This window comes from Gracilinanus agilis, chromosome 4 (genome assembly GCF_016433145.1).
Source record: "Gracilinanus agilis isolate LMUSP501 chromosome 4, AgileGrace, whole genome shotgun sequence".
NCBI classification, from domain to species: Eukaryota; Metazoa; Chordata; class Mammalia; order Didelphimorphia; family Didelphidae; genus Gracilinanus; species Gracilinanus agilis.
In genome coordinates, this window is record NC_058133.1 from 131,612,140 (window position 1) to 131,636,739 (window position 24,600).

The 24,600-nt window shown below is 37.2% G+C and overlaps 1 protein-coding gene across 1 annotated transcript in view; it reads left to right on the forward strand.

Annotated features, from left to right (window-relative positions):
- The window catches only part of DISP1 (dispatched RND transporter family member 1), a 96,530-nt gene extending 81,218 nt beyond the window's left edge, over window positions 1-15,312 (forward strand). The window contains exons 6-8 of the mRNA XM_044674966.1: window positions 632-696; window positions 1,607-1,704; window positions 11,612-15,312. Coding sequence (XP_044530901.1) covers window positions 632-696; window positions 1,607-1,704; window positions 11,612-15,256 — 3,808 coding nt within the window. The 3' untranslated portion in view covers window positions 15,257-15,312. The remainder of the gene's footprint in view (window positions 1-631; window positions 697-1,606; window positions 1,705-11,611) is intronic.
- Window positions 15,313-24,600: the final 9,288 nt, after the last annotated feature.

A 24,600-nucleotide genomic window follows, 5' to 3' on the forward strand; every position in this document is an offset into this window, starting at 1 on the left:
GTAATATCATTATAATAGAGGATTATGTTATGTAAAAGTTATATATATATAATATCTATTATTAGATATTTATTATATATAATAATGTATAATATAATATGATAAAATTATATATAATAATATATATTATAATATAATATAATTATATATAATAATATATAAATAATATCTCTCCCATCGTGTGTGTGTGTGTGTGTGTGTGTGTGTGTGTGATGACTGGTACTGTCTATAGGATATAATCTGGAAGTTTATGTTCCTGATATCTTGGGTTTTTTTTGGGGGGGGAGGGTTGGCCATTTCAATTTTTCTCACAAAAGCAGGGCACAAAAAAAAATTCACATCAATAAAAGATTCCTGTTAGTTGTGTTTATGCTAAAGGACAAATAATATCCTCATAGAGAAAAGTCAAGTTTGTTAATTGTTGCTTCTTTTATACTTCTAGAGTCAAAGCAATTTTTTAAACTTCTAAATTATAGTTATTACTAGACAAACAAATTAAAATGCATTTGAATTTATATTTTTTATTTACCTACTCAAAAGCTAAAGTCAATATTTCATATGTTAATTGTACCAATGATTCAAATGTGATTGCTAGCAGTTAGGTGCCCTCCTCCACTTCTTTTTTGTCAAGGAACCTTTATGATTACCTACCTCAAAGCAGAGCCTATGATAGGGTCATACAAAAACCAGGGGCAGGTAGGTGGCTCAGTGGATTGAGAGCCAGACATAGAGACAGGAGGTACTGGGTTCAATCTGGTCTCAGACACTTCATAACTGTGTGACTTGTGGGCAAGTCAGTTGGCCCCCAATTGCCTAGCTCTTACCACTCTTCCACCTTAGAACTAACAGATATTTTAAGTCAGAAGGTAAGGGTTTAAAAAAATAGAAAGACAAAGACCATGGTGCTACATTTATGGAAATGAGTAGTTTATGAGCTTGCTAGTTGTTTTTGTTTCCAACTTACATGAATTATCTTTATTTGATATGAAGTTTAATGTTAATTATTTTATTTGGCTTTTATAAAAAACAATGATATGTTAAGATTTTACATTTCATTTTAAAAATAAACTTTTCTATGTACTTATACTGGTCATTTTGCAGTGATTTTAAATTAGTTACCATCTTCCATTTAAAATCTGGGTGGAAATCTTCTTGTGATTTTTTTCTTGATGTTCTCAAGTGTAATATCCTTTGAGTTAATATTCCATTACAATGTGATGCTATGAAATTGGAAAGAGAGCTTTCAAATTAATTTCCATCTAAAAGTTCTTATGGTTTTGCTCTCTAATTGTAAAGAGATTAGAAATACTATTTTTTTTCCAAATTAATTAGAGAGTGCTTCAAACTCTCCTACACATGCATTGAAAAAGTGATTGGAATGAAATTGGATTATTTTTTAATCTATAATTTTTGATGGAGTTGAAATTCTCATATAACTTTTAAATCTTTTTCCCTTAAATAGCTTTACTGGGATATATATGGAAAGAAAAATGTAGTTGTTGTATATAACTAATTTCTAATTTTCCAGCTTAAATTGTTTTTGATACCTGAACTTTACAAAAATATTTGAATAATTCATGAACCTTTTTATTTTTCCTAAAACCAGGTGACCGATATTCCAGAGTAGTGTTTACCTCTACTGGAGGAGAGACTTTATGGAATTTACATGCAATTAAATCAATGTGCAGTGTGGATAATTTGAGGGTAGGTAAAATAAAATCTTGTTAACACAGATTAGGTTATATTTTTGAAACTCCTTGTACTGCTGACCCTGATGTCTAATCAGAAGATGAAAGTACTTAAATGGCTTTTGCCTACTGTGGTGTAAACACTAGCAGGCCAGCACTGGCTCACTAACAGCTTTTCATTCTTTCAGATCCCAGGATCAAAGTGTCTCTGTATTCTTAAACCTTCAAAAACATCATCTCTTCTTTTAAGCAACAACAACAGCAATAACCAAAAAAAAAAAATAAAAAACCCAACCAACTCCTTTTTTCCAACTCATACTCTTGATGGATCAATTTTATTATTTCATAGCATTTTCCCTTATAGGATAATAATTTATGGTTAAGGTCTTCTTTTCTTTCTTTTTTTTTTTTTTTTTGCTTTTTCTTTCATTTTTCTCAAGAGAAAGGCATTGGATTTCTTCATTGTTCCTAGTATTTTCCCCCTTAGGCAGTTTGTGAGCATCTTAATTATGCTGTTAAGTGCCTGACTTTCTTTCAATCAATGGATCATTTAGGACTGTGACCTCAAAGAGAAATTTAGAGAGTAGGTTGGGAAGGGGGGGACATCAAAGAGTATAAATACAGTATCAATATAAATGGCCAAATTAATCCAATCCAGATTATACTCAGCTCAAAGTTTGTTGCTTGTTTAGAAAAAGGAAGGGTGCAAGAAGACAGATACTTCCTCTTTGATTTAAATCTTCTCTAGAGCCCCAAATGACAACCTCAGCCAACCTCAGGGATTGAAATAGTTGCCAGTTTCATGTATTCAAAAGTAATTTTTCCTAGTGAAAACTGCTGTCCAGTGTCAATTAATGGGCATATGATACCGAGCCCCAAAATGAACTCATTATATTCTTATCATAACTAAAGTTATTACATGGTTGAAAAAAAAATAGCCTCTAGATAAAACACATCAGTGAAGTTGTAATGGCTGGAAGGAACCTTAGCAGTGACCTAATCCAATCCAATAATTTACAAAAAAGACTGAGGTGTAGTTAATGGATCTGCCTGAAATCATGCAGCTAGGTGGCATAGTGGATGGAGTACTGGATCTGGAATTAGAAAGACACATCTTGGGGGCAGCTGGGTGGCTCAGTGGATTGAGAGCCAGGCCTAGAGTCAGGAGGTCCTAGGTTCAAATCTGGTCTCAGACACATTCTAGCTGTGTGACCCTGGGCAAGTCACTTAACCCCCTATTGCCTAACTCTTACCACTCTTCTGCCTTAGAACCAATCACAGTATTGATTCTAAGACAGAAGGTAAAGGTTTTAAAAAAAGAAAGACTCATCTCCTGAGTTCAAATATGGCCTCAGACACTAGCTGTGTGATCTTGGGCAAGTCATTTAATCCTGTTTCCCTCAGTTTCCTCATTTGTAGATGGCAAACTATTTCAGGATTTTTGCCAAGACCAAATGGGGTCATGAAGGGTTGGACCTGGCTGAACAAAAAAGTTGTGTAGCCAGTTAGAAATAAAACTTTTGATTCCAAGTTCAGAGCTTATGGTGACAGTTAGGTGGCTTAGTGGATAGAGCACTGGACCTGGAGTCAAGAAGACTTGAATTCAAGGCCACCCTCAGATACTCACCAGCTGTGTGATCCTGGGCAAGTCACTTAACTTCTGTTTGCTTTAATCCACTGAAGAAGGAAGTGGTAAACCACTCCAGTGTCTTTGTCAAGAAAACCCCTAGGATGTCAAGAAGAATTAGAAACAACTAAACAACTAAACAATAACCATGGCTATTACCAGAAAGTTTTCTGATTCATTGTATTTTAAATTGAGACTATTCATGATTTCTTGTAAAGAGCATCTGTTATCTATTCATCTCTGAGCAGAATAATACCACAGACCATCTTATTAATAAATCCAGTTATCCAGTGATAACTATTTGGATGTTCTTTTTGCTCCTTTTCTATAACTATCCATTTGTTTTTATTGATACTATTAGGCATGTCATATTCAGTATTATATACATATGAGCTATGTTAAATCACTAGGAAAGATTCTACAAACTGAGTGTACTTTTATTCTTCTACTGTCCTACCTCATAAGAACTGGGTTTGTTTGAATATTGGGTTCCCTATGATGTTTCTGTTCTATTCTGGCTGTTTCTTCCAAAATATTCCTCAGTGTTAGATTCTTCTAATGTCCCCTCAAAACACAACATTGAATTTAGTAAACTAAATGAGATAGGTGATTTCCTTTCTATATTACCACTGACATACTTTCAAACTGAATACCTTCTCTAGATTTATATAGAACATGTCATCATATGAAACAGGGAAAAGCTAGAGTTCATTGTTTGTAGGTTAAGTGCTAGACTGTGAATAAGATCACTGACTTGGCCACTGAGTGTCCATAAGCATACATTATATCATCTCTCACTTCCCTTTCACTTTTTGAAAAAGTTGTCTAACCCAATACCTTTATTTCCTCACTACCCACTACCTGCTGTCAACTTTATTTGAAGAGGATTATCATAGTAGCAACAACAAAGTGTCTTTAATTGAGATGAGGACATCCTGGGCCATCACACAGCCCCAGAGTACAAGAATGGGAGTGGAGGAGAGGGTTTAAATATATTTCAAATGAGATGAAGTCTCCTGGAAGTCATAGCCTGGGGAAGCTGTTACAGAAGCTGTTTTGTATAACAATAGAAGAGGAGGCTAGGGAGCTTCAGGGGCAGCAATAGGAAAGATTATGTTGTATCACAAAACAGCCAGGGACTGGGAGTGGTAACCTATAGTCAGAACTGTGGGCTCCAGGTATAGACAGTTAAAAAAAAATTTTTTTTTTGATTATCATCTTCCTTGAGTCCTCTGTAGCCTTTGAAACTACTAGAAATTCTCTGCTCCCTTCAGTTTAGAGACACTGTATTCTCTTGGTTCTCCTACTATCTTTCTAACCATTGTTCTCTATCTTCTTCACTGGCTCTTCATCCTCTTCCCAACCACTTTGACTCCTAACAGGGATGTTTCCCAGGATTCTATCCTTGCTTATCCTTTCCTCTTTCTATCCTCAGTTTCTTAGCAGAATCTGATGGGAGTCTTGGGGAAAGAGTAATGGACATAGAGCCGGAAAATATATGAATTAATAATCTGGCTCCAACAGTTAATAGCTATGTGATCCCAGGCAGATCACTTAACTTCAGACAACTTACTTAACAAGTTCTACTGTGATAAAAGTACTTTGTCAACTTCAGCACCTTACTTAAATTGAGCCTTTGTTATCCTATTTAATCCTACAGCTTCATTTAGTATCTCTATGCCCAAATCTATACCACAACTACTGATCCTTCTCTCTTCTAAGACCCATACTACCATATTAAGACCCACACTCATGCTATCAGCAACTCAACATATTTAAAATCAAACTCATCTTGCTCCTTAAAGGCTTTATAACTTCTCTCTATTGCACTACAATTTACCATATCTCTTATGATTGTGTCTCTAATCTTAACTCCAACTCCGACTGTGCCCTCTCCCTCACTTTTCATATCTAGTCAGTAATCAAGTCTCATTATTAACTTCTATTTCTGTGAATGCTTCTCACTTATGGATTCTTCTCTATTCCCATTCTTTCCTCTCTAACAAAGGGCTTCATTGGAATAAAGCCATGGTGGCAAACTTATGGCACACATGCCAGAAGAGGAACCCAGAACCGTCTCTGTGGGCATGCTCACCGTCCCTAGCACAAAGTTTGCCAGAATTTGTTACTACACAGCCAGAGAGATGGAGCTGGACTGCTCCCCTATCCCTCTCCACACATGGAGGATATTTCTCACATTACCCACCCCTCTAAAAGGTTCACCATCATTGGAATAAACTATCTGTCTGGATTAGTGAAACTACTTCCTTATATGCCTTCTTACCTCCATTCTTTCCTTTCAATCTATCTTAGATGTCACTTCAAGAATAAGTTTATAATTACAACATTTTGTGTCAGTCCCTTGCTCAAAATTCCTCAGTGGATTCCCATTGTTTACCAACTAAAATTTTTATTCATCTACTTGAAATTCAAGGTCTTCTCCCACTCTGGTACCACCTTACCTTGGTAGTTTCATTTTTCATTATCATCTTCCACTCATTTAAAAATTTAGCCAAACTGGGTCATTCTCTAACCATTAAACACTACATTTTTCTGCCTTCGTGCCTTTTAATTCTCCATGCCTCAAATACTTTCCTTTTCCCTCCAAACTTATTGAAGTCTTACCCATCCTTTAAAGTTCCACCTCAGACTTAAGATAGAACGGTTTTGTAACCCTTTATTTCACTTATCAAGTATCATTGTATTTAATAGTTTTCTGTGTTGGTATCTTAGGCTCCTACTAGATAGTAAAGTGCTTAAATGTCTTATCAAAGCATCTTTTCTCCTTGAGTACCTACCACAATACAACACAATAAATAAATGTTCATTATTATGTTTGTATAAAAGAAAAAGATATGTTATTTCATTTATTAGGCAAACAAGCCTAAATACCAATTTTTCCATTTCCAAATGTCTGTATTTTCTAATATCCCATTGTACTGTCGTTTACATTCTGATCTCATATTCTTTGGTCATTGCTAAACTAATAATTTTCTTAAAGGACACACTTAGCAAAGAGCTGTCTGAAGAATAGAATATGGTTAGCAAACTCAGATTTCAGATGATGACAATGATAATACGTTATAGTTTTCTAGTGCCAAAACCCAAGGAACTCACTACTTTATAGGATTTTTACTTGTCTATCATAAGTGTGGTATGAGAAGACATTTGAATCCCTAAGAGTATTTGGCAGGACTTTTTCTTTCTCTCTCTTCAAATCTTAGTTATTGTACACACTTGATTATTATCAAGTTTACACACTTTATTATCAAGTATCAAGTTAGATGTGATGCATGTAAAATTATAGAGAGTGGAATAGTTTAATTGCTAGTTGTTTGACTCTGGGAAATGCCTGGTAATCAATGTAATATCTTGATGGGAACAGATGTTTTATTTGTTGCTTGTCTGCATTTGTGGCACATTTAGTCCAACTCCAGCAGATTCCATTTAAATTACATGCTAGTTGTATTTGTAATGCAGACAGACATTGATTTCTACAATGAATAGTTTCTCTGTTTCACATTCCCTCTTAGTGAGAATGCCCATTTTTTTAGACACTTTGAAAATGAGGCTCAATTTATGACTTCCACCTCTTCTTTCACACCCTAAAGAGGACATTGGCTAGCTGCATTTTAGTCACCAGAATGTTTTTTTTGCCTGACTTTCATTTTATAGGAGAGCATAAGCCCACTCTACTTATTTTATGGATGTTTTTAGTGACTAATTTCTAGGTAAGACAGTGGAGAGTTTCTGTTCCAGACCCACTTATAAACTTGTTTACAAATCAGGGATGAGGGAATGGTTACTAACATGAAGAACCTCAAACACATGATTTCTTAATTCAGAGTAAGAGTAGAGGTGGGTAAGTAGAAAAACTGTCCTGATCTTGTCTTTTCTCCTTTGATTTCTCCAGAACTATTCAGGAAAATATGGGACCAGAACAATTAAACTGCCCCAAATCCCCTCCTAGGGATTCCATCAGAGCACTATATTGAGTACGGATAGCCTTCTATCAGAGATGCTAGAGAAGGGATTCTTGAAAGAGTGGGAAGTTGACCTAGAAATCACTTATAACCCTAAAGCCTTTGTGACTTTGTTATGTGTGTGCTAAGGGAGAAATTAGCAGGTTCTAGCCCAAATATCAAACTTGCATATATTTTCTTTCATGGACAGGCTTTAGAAGTATCATTAACCTTAGTAAAAATTACCCGGTGAAGAGGCTGTGCCTTAGGTTAGTATTTTGTTGCTAAGCAGAACCCATGATTAGTAGCTTAAATTTCTTCCCTTTATTCTTAATCACTCCTTTTAAATGTTTCCTAACTCTCTCATGGCACATACCAGATGGTTGCCACATCTAAAAGTCAAGATACCATATGAAGTTCTGTTTTATTCTTTTCATATCCCCTTCTTCCTCACCCCCCAATTTGAAGTCAACTCCACCCCTGTTACTATCTAACTAGAGAAACTCTCTTGAGCATGTTATAACCACATGAACCAAATGACTTCCTTAAAATACCCTATTTTTGAATGACTAGAATTAAGGAAGCCTTGGTATTCCTAACATGAAGTACAAGAAGTCATTCTTTCTAACCACATTTTTATTTTTATAAGCTTCAAAGATTTTAAAATTATTCCTATGAGTGCCTTTCCAAATATATAATTCTGTTCTATGAAGATAGATCAGTTTGCCAAGCACTTTCCCCAAGCCCAAATAGACATGCAGTTTTCTTTCACCTGTCTTTAGTAACAAAGAGCTGGTAGAAATGACCTTCCCAATGAACCACCCAGATCAGTGTTTCTTAATTCTTTATATGCAGAGCTGTGACATTCGATTTAGGTTGTCCAGAAATTCTAGTATTTTCTATACTTGTAGAAACTGTCCTTTGAGCACTTCCAAAGGATAGTTTATCAAAGCACAGACACACACCAGCCACACTTAACCTCTAAATATGAGAATTGGAACCATGGTAAATTACTAATATTCATTTGGAAGAGCCACTTCCAGATTAGCTTTTGGTCTGTGTTTATCACATCATGTTTTTCAAGCCTTTTGTCAAAAGTAGAAAGAAAATATTATTTGGAAAGGTTATTCAAAGTTGGAATCCTTTGCTAATTTTCCAAGTTATTGCTGGCAACCTTATTAATTTTATCTCTAATGGTGATTATTTTCAGAAACTAATTGTACTTTTCTTGTAACTCACAATAAGTTGCGAAATGTGATAAAAATTCATCTTTTCTCAACTTTAAAACTGATTTTCAGGCACTGATCATACCGTACCTTCTCAGTATTCTGGAATGACCCTAGGGGATTTGCATATTATTTCCTTATAGGCTAAATCTGGATATTTGCCATGAAAAATAGGCATATCTTTTTCAAGGCTTCCTTTTTTTTTTTTTTATGAGGTAGCTTAGTTTTTCATGAGTTGGTATATATGGATGTTTTTATCTGGAAACAATAAAAAATGAATTATCCCGTTTTTGAGGAATTCTAGACAATGATACTTTAGAATTTCTAAAGATCCATGATTTCATTTGTGGAGGAGCCCCTTCCAATAGTACAGATCACTGCCCATCTACATTTTCTCATCCTTTAACATGACTTTTAGCCATGTCCTTCTAAATGCTCAGCACAGTAGAGGCTTTTATCTAGCCTATTTCCATGTATATTTCTTGGATTATATCTTCGATGCTATGCACACAAGTCATATTTGGTAATATTCTCAGCCTCTTTATGCCCTCACTGTATGTCTTTCCATTGCCCTTTGGGTAACCTACAGTTTTGATTCTTTGGAGACTGTGATGTTCCATGATTGACAACTACATAGTAACACTGGGATAAATATTCATCTTAAAAAGATTGGTTTTTTGTTTTAGTTAGCAGCCTGGGGTCACTGAAACCCAGTACAATTTTCCAGATGCATAAGCTTTTAAAATTGTTTAAAAAGAAGTTTTTAACACTATTTTCTGTTTTTTATATCACTTTAGTTATCTTGGGTATCTCCTCTTTTCTCCCAGAGAGCCATACCATGTGACAAATAGTTTTTTTCAGAGAGGAAAAAAGAATCAGTATAACTCATACATATATTGAAAAAGTCTGAAAATATATGCAGTGTCTAATAATTGTGAACCTCCCACCACTATGAAGGGATAGGTTGAGGGTATCATAGCTTTTCATTTGAGGCCTGCTTGATCTTGATAATTTTGTTACATTTACTTTTGATTTTTTAGAGTATTGTTCTTTCCATTTTATTTGTATTATTTTAGTTATGGGGTATGTTGTTTTCTTGGCTCTGCTTCCCTGCATTCATTTATGCTTCTCTGTATTTATCTCATACATCATTTCTTAAAGCTCAATCATATTCCATTACATTAATGTGCCACAGTTTATTTAGCCATTCCCCAATTAATGGGCATCTACTTTATTTCCAATTCTTGGCTATCTTATAAAAAGTACCATTATGAATATTTTGGGGTATGTAGGAGTTTTCTTTATTGATGGCTTCCTTGGGTTATAAGCCCAGTAATGGAGTCTCCAGTTCAAACAGTATGGTCATTTCATTTGCATAACTATAAGTTATTTTCCAAAATAGTTGTAACATTTTAGAGATCCATCAACAACATATTAATGTATCTATATATATATATATATATTTCCACAATCCTTCTGATACTGATTACTGCCATTTTGGCTATGTTTGTCAATTTTCAGGGTTTGATTTGCATTTTTCTTATTATTAGTCACTTAGAGCATTCTTTCATGTGGTTGTGAATACTTTGCAATTTTTTTGAGGACTGTTCCCCTTTGATCTTTTATCTATTTGGAAATGACCACTATATTTTATTTCTATTTATTAATTATATTAATTATGTATGTAGCTTGGATATCAAACACTTATCAGAAATTTAATACAAAGATTTTATTTCTTTCCAATAGTTACTCCCTTTCTTATCCTACATGCATTAATATTGTCTGTGCAGAATCTTTTCAGTTTCAAGTAATCAGTTATTGATATTATCTTTTGTAATTGCCTCTATCTCTTACTTTAAGAGATACTTTAAGAATACTTCTCTTACCCAAAGCTGTGAGAGGCATAAGATCTTCTTTCTTAATTTTTTTCATAATATAATATTTAATATTAAGGCCATATATCCATGTAGACTATATCATAAGGTATGGTGTAAGATGTTGGTCTAAAGAAGCCTAATTTCTGCTAGACTGTTTTCTAGTTGTCCAATCAGATTAGGAGTTTTTCCTAGATAATTTTTGTTTTCCACTGTATTGGGTTCTATTTTTTTCTGAATTCTTGTCTAGCCTTCTTCCTTGATCTATTTTTCTATTCTTTAGCCAGAGCTAGATGGTTTTTGATGGCTGCTGTTTTATAATATAATTTGAAGTGTGAATATGCTATTTTCCCTTTGTCCCTACTTTATTTTCTCATCATTTCCCTTGATAGTCTAGTCCTTTTGTTTTTTTAATTAATTTTATTATTTTTATCAAATTCTATATAGTAAGATTAACTTTTTGTTAAATTTGACTACATTTAGGGCAGCTGGGTAGCTCAGTGGATTGAGAGTGTTATATAGCCAGGGCTAGAGATGGGAGGTCCTAGGTTCAAATATAGGCTCAGACACTTCCAAGATGCCTGACCCTGGGCAAATCACTTAACCCCCATTGCCTAGCTCTTCTGCCTTAAAACCAATATACTGTATTGACTCTAATTGCTAATGGTAAAGGTTTAAAAAAAATTCAACTGCATTTGAATTTTACATTACTTTTTCATTATCTGCAATAGATATTATGAAAAGCCAAGAATTATGCAATTCTAGATAAAATTATTTGAATCCAAGTTGTCTTGACTCCCAAGTCAGTACTTCTTCCATTTCCCAATGTTCACTTTGCATTTTAAAGAAAAATCTGGGAAACAGCTAGGAAGCTCAGTGAATAGATGAAGGAGGTCTTGGGTTTAAGTCTGACTTCAAATACTTCCTAGCATTGTGATCCTGGAAAAATCACTTAACCTCCATTGCCTATCTTTTGCTGTTCCATTGCTCTTCCGCCTTGGAATGAATAGGTAGTCTTGATGCTAAGCTGAAGGTAAGGGTTTTAAAAAAAAAACTGTTTACTAAGAATGGTTCCCCATCTAAATTATTACATGGTATAAGACCAGAAGATTATTGAAGACTCTGTACCCTCATTCAGATCTCAATTCAGATTTTTGAGGGGATATAAGTTAAAGTACTTGCTGATGTTCTAAAATGGGTTTTTTTTGTTTGTTTTTAATTTTTCTCCATACAGATCAGATCCCATTCCCAGTTTGGGAATCTCTGCCAGAGGGCCACAGCTGCTTCGTGTTGCCCCAGCTGGACCCTGGGAAACTACATTGCTCTCCTTAACAATCGCTCCTCCTGTCAAAAAATTGTGGAGAGAGATGTTTCACATACCTTGAAACTGCTTCGCACGTGTGCCAAACATTACTACAACGGCACCCTGAGGCCAGACTGCTGGGACATAGTGTCCCGGAGGAAGGATCAGCTCAAGTGTACCAGCGTGCCTCGCAAATGTACCAAGTATAATGCTGTTTACCAGATCCTCCACTACTTGGTAGACAAAGACTTTATGAGCCCAAAGACAGTTGACTACGTGGTGCCAGCCTTAAAGTACAGCATGCTCTTCTCGCCCACAGAAAAAGGGGAAAGCATGATGAAAATTTACCTGGACAACTTTGAGAACTGGAACTCTTCAGACGGTGTGACTACCGTCACGGGTATAGAGTTTGGGATCAAACACAGTTTGTTTCAGGATTATCTTTTAATGGATACCGTGTATCCCGCCATCGCCATTGTGATCGTCCTCTTAGTCATGTGCGTTTACACCAAGTCCATATTTATCACACTGATGACTATGTTCGCCATAATTAGCTCTCTGATCGTGTCCTACTTTCTCTATCGAGTCGTCTTCAACTTTGAGTTTTTCCCCTTCATGAATCTCACCGCGCTCATCATCCTGGTCGGGATCGGGGCGGATGACGCTTTCGTTTTGTGCGACGTTTGGAACTACACAAAGTTTGACAAACCCCACGCAGAAACCTCGGAGACGGTGAGCATCACGTTGCAACACGCGGCGCTCTCCATGTTTGTCACCAGCTTCACCACAGCAGCCGCTTTTTACGCGAACTACGTCAGTAACATCACCGCCATCCGGTGCTTTGGCGTTTATGCCGGGACCGCCATTCTGGTGAATTACGTCCTCATGGTCACATGGTTGCCGGCTGTGGTGGTGCTCCACGAGCGCTACCTGCTCAATATCTTCACTTGCTTCAAGAAGCCCCAGCAGCAGATGTACAGCGACAAAAAGTGCTGGATGGCAGCCGTCTGCCAGAAGTGCCACAAAGTGGTCTTTGCCATTTCCGAAGCATCTCGGATCTTCTTCGAGAAAGTGCTGCCTTGTATCGTCATCAAATTCCGGTACGTTTGGCTCTTCTGGTTCCTGGCCCTGACCATAGGCGGGGCTTATATCGTGTGCATTAACCCAAAGATGAAACTGCCCTCGCTCGAGCTGTCGGAATTCCAGGTGTTCAGGTCCTCTCACCCATTCGAGCGCTATGACGCCGAGTACAAAAAGCTCTTCATGTTCGAGCGCGTTCACCACGGGGAGGAGCTCCACATGCCCATCACCGTCATCTGGGGCGTTTCCCCCGAAGACAACGGAAATCCTCTCAACCCCAAGAGTAAAGGGAAGTTGAAGCTGGATTCCAGTTTCAACATTACTAGCCCGGCTTCCCAGCTCTGGATTTTGCACTTCTGCCAGAAGCTGAGAAATCAGACTTTTTTTTACCAGACTGACGAGCAGGACTTCACCAGCTGCTTCATCGAGACGTTTAAGCAGTGGATGGAGAACCAGGATTGCGACGAGCAGGCCCTTTACTCTTGCTGCAGCCACTGGAGCTTTCCTTACAAGCAGGACATTTTTGAATTGTGTATCAAGAGGGCCATCATGGAGCTCGAGAGAAGCACTGGGTACCATCTGGACAGCAAGACCCCAGGGCCAAGGTTTGACATCAACGATACCATCAGGGCAGTGGTGCTAGAGTTCCAGAGCACATACCTCTTCACACTGGCTTATGAAAAGATGCATCAGTTCTATAAAGAGGTAGACTCGTGGATTTCCAACGAGCTTAGTTCTGCCCCTGAAGGTCTTAGTAATGGCTGGTTTGTCAGCAACTTGGAATTCTACGATCTTCAAGATAGCCTCTCAGATGGCACGCTCATCGCTATGGGTCTTTCGGTGGCTGTTGCATTTAGTGTAATGCTTCTAACCACCTGGAATATAATAATAAGCCTTTATGCAATTGTTTCAATAGCTGGAACTATATTCGTCACTGTTGGCTCCCTAGTTCTTCTGGGCTGGGAACTGAACGTCCTAGAATCTGTCACAATATCAGTAGCTGTCGGTCTGTCTGTAGATTTTGCTGTCCATTATGGAGTTGCTTACCGCTTGGCACCTGACCCTGATCGGGAAGGAAAGGTGATCTTCTCATTAAGTCGCATGGGCTCTGCAATAGCAATGGCTGCCCTGACCACCTTTGTAGCTGGTGCCATGATGATGCCCTCCACGGTTTTAGCTTACACTCAGCTTGGCACTTTTATGATGCTTATCATGTGCATCAGCTGGGCTTTTGCAACCTTTTTTTTCCAATGCATGTGCCGATGCCTTGGGCCCCAAGGCACCTGTGGCCAAATTCCTTTACCTAAAAAATTTCAGTGTAGTGCCTTTTCTCATGCTTTTTCTCCAAGCCCAGGCAACAAGGGACAGAATAAAGCACATACCGGGAATACATATCGTTTGGATCCCAGAGGTCAAAAGTCAGAAATGGAACATGAATTTTATGAGTTAGAGCCTCTGGCATCCCACAGCTGTAACACCTCAGAGAAGACAACCTATGAAGAAACCCATATTTGCTCTGAATTTTTCAATGGCCAAGCAAAGAACCTGGGTGTGCCTGTACATGCAGCCTACAACAGTGATCTCAACAAAAGCACTAAAAATGGTACGAGCTCTGCTTTGTTGCATTCCTCAGTGGAACACCACACCATGTGCCAGCTCTTCCCTCTGAAAAGGAGGTGCAGCTGCCCACATGCCTATAAGCATTTGAGATATAGCCCTCACTCATGCCAACAGCTGGGTGACTGTTTGTGTTTCCAGTGTGCTCCCACAGCAGGAAATTTTGTACAAGTACAAAATAGCATGGCATCCCAAAATGCTGTGCAACAAGCCCCTGATGGTTTTGTTCACCCCATTCAGCACATCCACCACTGTCCCTGCTTACAAGGGAGAGTAAAACGACCTGTAATGCAGAATTCTCTCCCAAGAAATTTCTTTCTCCATTCGGTGCAACACATTAAGTCCCAAGAAAAAATTGGCAACACCAATGCACATAGTCTTCAGAGTATTGAAGAGAACTTGAAGACTCTTCCAAAGACAGTGGACTCTTCTCCATTTATCTGCGGAAGCACTGGTTCTATCATAAAGTCATGTTGTGACCCCGAGAATACTGTGTTACAAAACCAAAGGGAACTCTGTAAAAATAGAGACACTTGTGACCTAGTAGGGAATTCTGAAGTCAGTGGAAATGAAAGCAAGGGCATTTGCTCAGTGAATCAGACCGACAAACCTGAGAGTAAGGGGGACCTGAGTTTACCACAGACTGGTCTAATTGTAAGCTCAGAACATTTAAACCAAAATGAACCAAAACTTATATTTAATGGTATAAGGAGAGAGAGTGGTTATATATCTCACCCTAGCAATTCCCAATGTTGTGGCAGAATTGTAAAGGTGAAGTGCCATTCTGTGGACTATCAAATGCCAAACCTTGAAGCCAATGTGCCTGCTGTATTAACACACTCGGAACTTTCCAGTGAAAGTTTAATAAAAACACTATAATAAATATTAAGTTTAGAAAGTGTCTCAATCTTTCTTTTCAAGTGGAAATTCAGAATGGGCCCTGAAAACATAGAAATGAACATGTTAGCCTCAGTTAACACTGATTCATGGAACCAAACAAAAACCTCAGTGAAACAAAAACCAAAATTTCATAGTATTTGATTCCTTTTTTGAGAATAGAGGAACCTCACTGAAAATTTTGTTCATTTTTCTCATAAGATATTGTGATTGTTATGAAATTATTTCTAATAAAGTAGTTTTTGCAACTTGAATCCAGGTATAAAAGAAGAATGTCCTATCCACCATCTTTACCCAGAGCTCAAGGGCCTCTCTTTCCTGAAGGATCCTAGATCCCATCATTTTCAGTTCCATTAGGTAGCCACATTTCTGTCCCAATTCAGGTTCAGTTAACTGCTGGAGTTTTGCTTAAAATTAGTATCAATTGAGCATAGATGGCTTTCTCTTATCTGTGCACAAAGGTGTAAGAGTAACTTTGATTTTAATAGTCAATTTGGAAATGGTCCCAGCAGTAATTCTATAATGCCTTTTGGGGCATAGTGGGTAAACATTGTATTATTGGTGAAACCACATTCAAAGGTGAATAATCCCAGCCAAGGAGGCAAGTAAAGGAATATACAGTTTAAATGTTCCAGGGACTATTATCATGTTCAAGATAACTTCATACTCAAATTGGTATCTTCTCAGTGTTAGCTAACATCCATGTTTGCCTTTCTCATTCAGTTATTAAATCAGTTGGCAAAGCAGCCACAAGCAATATTCAAATGAGCTACCATTTCAGTTCCCAGATAGTGTGTTTAACCAATCAAAGAATATTAATGAAAACTTGGAATATTTACCAATCCAGACCAGTATTAAACTACACGAGATGAGTAATGGCTTGATGCAGTTTCACCAGCTCTTATTTTCTACATAGTAGAGTGGATATTGAGTCTCTGAAGTAACCCTACAAGGAATGTTTTATTCTCTGGAAAAGTCCAGTTTTATCCCGGTGCCTGAAAAGATTTTCCTGTGACTTGTTTCTTTTGTTATTTGATAGATTAAATTGTCAATGTTTGATGATATTGTGAACATTGTTCTACTATGCTGTAAGAATTTAGAATTGTTCTCTCTCTTGCCAAGAGGGATTTGAAGCTGAAGTTTCAGGCAGTGTTTTAATTGACACTAACATATCTAATGTTGGATCGGTGTACAGGAGTTGAGCTGTTGGAGCCTGTCTTCTGGGTAATAGTTCAAACAACACATCATATAGAACAGGATGTCATCTGATACTTAATGCATTATTACCTCAAACAAGGGAGACAGATCTCAGCCGCCTTCTATTTTCCTGTATGTATTTTGGGTTTTGTTTTTTAAATGAAAGACAGGTATCAAATTGAGCCCTCTGATCTTTGGAATACTCCCTGCAAAAGAGTTTATTTTCTAAAAAGCACAATATCAATTATTCCACTAGAATGCATACAAATTAGTCCTGCCCATCATCCTGGGTCCTGAAACAAGCCTATGGTGGTTAAAAGAACAGAAAGCAGGAGACACAGGATTTTCTTTGTGACACATCTTACTCTAATGAGGACTAGTAGAAATTCAAGGACTGGTGCCTTTTTTATTGCTCTTTTGTTGTTCTATTGGCCTGAACTTTTTTGTTAAACAAAGTAACAAAAAATGCATTGGTTTTTCCATTATACTAGATAACTAGTATATCAATCATCATTTGACTTTGTTTTTCCTAATTTCCTAAGTCAAAAAAAAAGATGTGAGGGACATCCAAAGGTGCTAAGATGGTCTTTGGACCTTAAATGCAATTTTTTAAAACTTGGCTTTCATCCTCCATATATCATGTCTTTTTCCAGGCATTTAGAGGATGCTTCGCAAGGTCATACGGACCAGTGAAAGGAAAAATATTAAGAATCCAAGTATAATTTTTGTCTCACCATTTATCTAAGGTGTGACCTTGAATATGTCACCAAATCTGTTGCTCAATTTTTCCTATACAATGGCCAGTCATATTAATTATTTCCTCTTTCCCTCCAGGGCTCTTTTGTAAGTCTGTGTTTGTGGATGCCTAGAAAGCTTTTTGAACTCAGTTTGAATCTGGGGCCATACAGAGATAAGGCATCATTATTTCCAGTTCAGTGCCACTAAGGAATTTAGACTTGTCTTCTAGGGGTAACTTGGCCAGCAGATGAGTGGTTAAGTTGCATTTGGAAGGAGTGCCCTTCTTCTTCCTGATCATCTATGCTTATAACATAGGAGGTATCTGATTTGGGGAAAGATTTAAATACTGTTTGTATTCCTAAAAGCAGGGAGATATAAAGTTTCTCTGTGGTAGACAGAGAAGTCATGTATGCATAGCTTATTTAAACCCTTTCTGATGTACTCTGCTAAACAGTACAATGCCGTATTTACCTAAACTGGCTTTTCCTTTGGTGATTAAGGCCATGTTACCAAACCAATTCTTGATTTTCCTTGCCAAGTCATTTACTTACTTTCTACTTGGTTGAACAAGTGGATTATTCTGAAAGCAATAGCCTTTTTCCCAGGGAAGAATAGCTGTATTGTTTAAGGGGGAAACTACACATCCTTATATGTGTATGTTCATTTCCTGTATATAATTACTGTAAAAACACACATACTTATAAGACAATAGAACCTTTAAGACTATGCTAAGCTGCTATTAAATATTCTTTCCAATAATCTGCCATGTCATTATGCCTCAGTCATTCCACTTTTATTTTTTTTTTAAAGAGTAATCTAAATAGTTCTATAAATGTAAGTGGTATGGGAAGAAGATGAGGAAACATTGCTGGTGGGTATTGTCCCAAATGTAAACCGGTTCTTGTGGTCTGTCTGCATTATGGTTTCTGGGATTTTTTTCAAGAGAGATGGGAAAACTTTAGACTGTTAAACACCTGAATTAGTTGAATTTAACAAAGGTAGTCAGTCTAGAATGGGAACTTGATCTTGAGTTTATGTCCAGAATTGAATCTGAAGACTCAACTTTAAATACTTTCACAAATAATCAGAAATAGCCATAGAAATGGAAATCTGATAAGTCCACAAGGACTTATTTAAATACATTAAAAATGTATAGAAGTGTTGTTACCACATTCACCGCATCAAATTTCTTCATCTCATTGTAAAATGTTTCTAACTGGCACTCACATTTCAGTACTTTATTGTCAGTGATTTTTGAGTCAAGTCAGAATATTGTATAACAATGACCATCCCATGGAACATGTGTGGGGATACACCTGGGCTCTGGCCACTTCCTTGGGACACATACTCAATGCTAAAGGACTTGGCATTTAGGAAAATACAATTTTGAAATCATTGCTGGGGAAAAGATGTGCAGAGAGGTTTCCTGGGGTCTCCCATTTGTGTTATCTAAAAATGCCAAGTCTTTCCAAACAAAGCATTTGTTTCCAGAATTAGCTAGGGTCCAGGTCTATCTACACACGCACCACAGTTAACATTTTAAAAATAGTCATTCAATAAACAAGTATCTGTTTACTGCCTACTAGACACAAGACAGTGCCAGGATCATCATCAGGAATATGAAGATGGAAAATAACATAACCCCTTCAGCTTAAAATCATTTGATTGGGGAAATGAAGCTTATATTCATTAAAACATTTTTTTTTAAAACCCTACCTTCTATCTTAGAATCAATACTAGGTATTGGCTCCAAGGCAGAAGAGTGATAAAGATTAGGCAATCAGGGTTAAATGACTTGCCCAGGTCACACAGCTGAGAAGTGTCTGAGTTCAGATTTGAACGCAGGACCTCCTATCTCCAGGCTTGACTCTATCCACTGAGCTACCCAGCTGCCCCAGAAGTTTGTATTAAATTAAGCATAATATAATTTTGATTGATAGATATGGAAGGGAGTAGTTAAATATAGTAATAAGGCATGTACTAGAGGAAAAGTAATTTCATGAGGCTGTAGCTCCTGAACCAAGTCTTAAAGGAAGAGAAGAATTTCAATATAAGGAATTTTAAGCAGGAACTTTCCTCAGGGAATATGTAAATCTTTGGGATTTGCAAATATATGCCCAGTATATACATTTTGTTGCACATGTTTATTTCAACAGTGATTAAGTATCTATTGTGTATAGATGGATAGTGGGAAATTACAAATCACAGTCTCCCTATTAGAACTAATCTGTCTAATGTTTGTGCTTTTTATGACCTCAGCCCATCCAAAAGGTGATTTTTAAAACTAATAAAAATTAAGGAAGGTAACAAAACTAAAAACAAGCATAAACTAATCACTTTTGCAGGTTCAAAACATACTGTTTTCAGATTCATCAGCACTAAAAATAAAGATGGCATTCTACCAGTCTGCTGATTGTTGATGAATATTAATTAGACATATCTACATCCTTTTTTAAATATTTGTTAGAATTATGGCCATCTTTAAGTAAATCTGGTCAGAAAAAAAAATGAACTCTTTAATGAAAAGGCCCAATTCAGCCCTATCTGGTCTTGTTGGTTCTGTGAGATGCTAATTTTAGATAGCTTATAGAAGAACTCTGACCTTGTACTTTTTTTCTTTTAAATCAGGAATGGGGGTCAGGGTGGGAGAAAGAGTAGGCAAAATGGCCCTGTGTTAACCTTTCCAAAAAGAGCCTGTAAGAAATCTTCCCTTAAAAAAAAATTAAGTCTAGGATCTCTGACTATAGTTTATGTTACATCCTACTTAAATAAATAAAAGTACAAAGAGAGGGATAAGAATTCATATCAATGGGCATTTATAAATGTTTTCTATTCCTAAAGCACCATGCTTTTCCGTTGAGGGCAGAAAACAAAGTTGACTAAAGCAAATCTTTGGCCTCAAATATCTTACTTGTATTAACAGGTAAAATAAGACCTGTACACAAATAACTGCAGTATTAAAAACTATAGTATTTTAATAAAAGATCATGTGTGAGTTACAAAGCTGTCCCCCGAGAGGGGAGATGATGGGCCATTCTTTCCATTCACATATTCTAGTAGAGACTATCATCACCTCTCACATTAAAATAATAGTTTTCTAAATGGTCTCTTCCTTCTTCAATTCATCCTCCATTCAGTAACCAACATGATCTTCCTAATGTACAGATCTGACCCCGTCATTCCTCCCCCCAGTGTCCCACAATAAACTGCAGTGGCTCCCTATTACTTCCAAGATCAAATATAAAATCCTCTGGTTGGCATTTAAAGCCATTTACAAACTGGCCTCTTCCTACCTTTCCAATCCTCTTACAATCCAGTCCCCTCCATGCACTCTGCAATCCATCTTTATTGTTCGTCTTCACATATCACTAAATTTCCCTTCTCTATGTATTTGCACTGACGGTTTCCTATTCCTGGAAGGCTTTTCCTCCTGACCTCGGACTCCTGGCTTCATTTAAAACTCAGTTCAATGATTATCTTCTGCAAGAGATCATTCCCAAGTCATTCCTGTTACTAGTCCCTTTCCCTGTGATTATTTTTTGTACTTTATCCATTTATTTGTACTTTATCTATCTTGTACATTTTTAACTATTTTCATGTTGTTTCCACCACTAAGTAGAATGGGAGCTCCCTGAAAACAGGGATTGTGCTTTTGAGCACACTGCTTGTCATATAATAAATTTATTTTAAATAATTGCTGACTGATAAAAGGAAGACCCATACGGGGTCAGGAAATTGCCATTCTGACCCGAGAAAGAAATTTGTATCATGCCAAAATGTAAAGAAGACAAAACAACTTTGAAAGACTTGAGAACTTTGAGCAATCCACCAAGCAACATTTCAAAGGACTGAAACATTTACTGACCTTCTGATGGAGAAGTGATGAATTCAGGGTTGAGCATAAGACATTTTGTTTTGTTTTGTGTGACTATGAATATGTTTTTCTTCTATTTTCCCAGTAAAGGGATAAAAATAGATTTTTGTTAATAAAAAAACTTAAGAAGAAGCTATAATTAAACTAGCATTCTTAGCAACATGGCAGACATTGGTTCTATCAATGTCCTTACCATGGCAGACATTGTTAATAAACTAACTTTGTCAAAAATGATTTTGGAATCATACAACTAAAGCTGGAGGAAACTTAAAGATCAGTTAGCCCAACCCTTCATTTTACAGATGAGGAAACTGAGGTCAGGAGAAATTATATGATGCACCTAAGTCACATTGCCACTGGCTGACACAAGATCTGAACCCAGAGTCTCTGACTCCAAATTGACATTTTTTTCTGCTCCCTCCTTCTTATGAGATATAATCTAGTCTTTGAAATATCATATTGGGGCCACCTTCTCCATTTACCAAAGGGCATTTCTCCTTCACCCTCAACTTGTTCAAAAGATCATCTTTCTTTCCATAATAGTCCTTTCACCAAATATCACTATTTTCTATCAGAAGATCCACCATTTACCCTGTTTCCTATCTGTGCAATCCTGCCAGATATTATCTTTTATTTTTCCTCTCAAATCCAATTGATCAATATCAATCAATGGATAAATATAAAGTGCCTACTATGTGCCAGGCACTATACTAAGCACTGGATTTTTCACTAAGTTCTATCCATTTTACTTAAGTAGTTCCTATCACATCTATTCCTCTTTAATTCCTCATTAGGCCCTTATTACTACCCTGGAGAGATCCGATTTAGATTATTGTTTTTAATTTGGAATGCTACATTTTAGGAAGGACATTGGCATCCTAGAGGGCATCCAGAGTAAGACAGCCATCATGGGGAAGAGACCAAAGGTCTTAACTGGCTGAAGTAAAAGGACATGTTTAATCTGAACAAAACAAGACTTGAGGAAAACAAAACTGTTTTTGAAGGGCCATCCTCTTAGAAGGAGGTTTAAACTTGTTCCACTTGATCCCAGAGGGCAGAACTAAGAATAGTCATGGAATTTGCAGAAAGGCAGATTTATATTTGAGATAAAAACTTCCCAGCACTTTGAACTATTGAAACAATAGAATGGGCCACCCCAGGAGGACTTGGGTCCCCATAATTAAAAATCCTCTAGTGGAGCCTGGATCCTAATTTCTTGTTCAGACATGGTTTGAACTAGATGACTTCTGTGGTCCCATCTGGCTCTTATGTGATTTTGTATGATAGTTCCCTGATGCCAGCCTCATCCCCAGTTGTTCATATTTTCTCCCTCCTTAAATATTCCCTTACTCCTCACCTTGTATCACATTTACATTTAATCCATATCTAATCTGTGAATCCACCTTCCTAAACTCCCCTTCCCTGGAAGAATGTAAGCTCCTCAAGGGCAAGGATTGTTTTACTTAGCACAATACGCCACAAATAAGTGCTTGATAAAAGCTTGTTGAGTTAAATAGTCACTTATGTATGTGTACTATCACACTACTACACTGTAAACGTCATTAGAGAAAGTCTGGTTTCTAATCTGAACTTTAAACTCTAAAACTTTTTTATGTCTTCTCCCTTCTACCTTTCACCAACCCTTCATAGTTGGCTATTTCTAGCAAATCCTCAATAAATATTTGTTGACTTGTGCCTCTTCTAGTTTTTCCTTGTGCCCAAAATGGGTCATTCTTCTTGACTATTTATTCTTAGCATGTTAACAATTAAATGATAACCCCTGACCTTCGTATCATTTTATACATGGACTTTGTATTTTCAGAAAAATTTAAGGTGAGAAGCTATGATAAAATTGCAAGAACACACTGCCTTTGGAATCAGAGGATCAAATCTGAATCCTGTAATATCTCCTTGATATTAATTAACAATTAATATCAATTAACTTCTGTAAAGTAATATTTACTGAAAAACATAGCATGAATAGAAGGACAAAGACATTCTGCAAATCAGGAGCACACTCTCTCCTCTATTACCTTAGTAGTGTATGGGGTCTTCAGGGAAGACTGCCATCTCTAATGTAAAGACTTTTTCAGGGCTGTTTATCCATCCATGGTGTCTATCTTTCACCCAACTGCTGCCTGTGTCCATAAGAAGCTGTAGCATGCACCCACTGCATCCCAGGCTATTGCCAGTCATCTCAACTCTTGTCTTGATCTTAGACTTTGGTGACTTTGGAAGAGAGAATGAGACTGGCAATTTTGTGCAATTCTACCTTATTTAAATCACACACAAGTCAAGTCTTCATCCCTTGATGTCATTTGTCCTCTTCAAAAATAAAGGATGTTATCAACAATTTGGAAATAGGTCTTGACCAATGACACATGTTAAAACCAGTGGAAATGCGCATCAGCCAGGGGTGGGGGGAGGAGGTAGGGGGTGAAGGGGAAAGTAAGAACATGAATCATGTAACCATGATAAGTTTTCTAAAAATAAAAATTATTAAAAAAAATAAAGGATGTTAGATGGCTCAGTGGATTGAGAGCCATGACTAAAGATGGGAGTTCCTAGGTTCAAATCTAGCCTTGGACACTTCCTAACTGTGTGACCCTGGGAAAGTCACTTAACCCTCATTGCCTAGTCCTTCCCACTCTTCTGCCTTGGAACCTATATATAGTATTGATTATAAGGGGTTTTTTAAAAAATGAAAAATGTACAACAACCGCCTTAATTCTGGGGGACAATGGGCTCAAACTTAAAGAGGTTGCTATAAACATTCATCCCATTGATGGTTGGAGTTATCCTTCTGGAGTTATCAGCTTCTGGTTCAATCCACTGCTTAAATGGGTAAAACACATGGTTCCTAAAGGTAGGAACAAAGTCCCTTTCTCAAAATCATCATGCTCTTCCAGAAGCAGGTTCACTGAACCCCCAATATCTTTTGACAGCAGACAAAATCCCCTACATATCCTAAGCCCTGAGGAATGGGTCTTCCTACCCCAATTTGCCAGTTCTCTCCTACTGCACTCATATGGCATGATCTGAAAGCCCTTCCCCATTGCAGTTGCCTTTCTGAGGATATCCTCCATCTAGCCAGTGTCCTAGTGAGCAAGGCAATAAAGAGCAACAAATGTACTTGGAATAAGTGGCAGCATAGTACACTGGACAGGGCTCTAGAGTCAGAGGATATAGCTTTAAATCCCATCCACTTTCATTTACTGCTTAGATTTGAATGCCACAATGAGCCTCTCTGAGGAAATACCATTGTGTAAGGCTCATGAGGTAATAGATTTAGGGTTGATGGAAGGCAACTTAAAGGAACTGCCAGTCCAGCACTCCATCTGCTATGCCACCTTGTTGCCTTAGCCCTTTCTAATTCGGAATTTGTGGGACATTAAGGGTAGAAATGTTTTGCTTTTACATCCAATGGGACAAAGAACAGCTCAAAACTTTTCTTAAGTTTTCAAATTCCTCATTTGATAGATGTGGAAAAGGAGGTGCAGAAAAGTAGAGACTTACA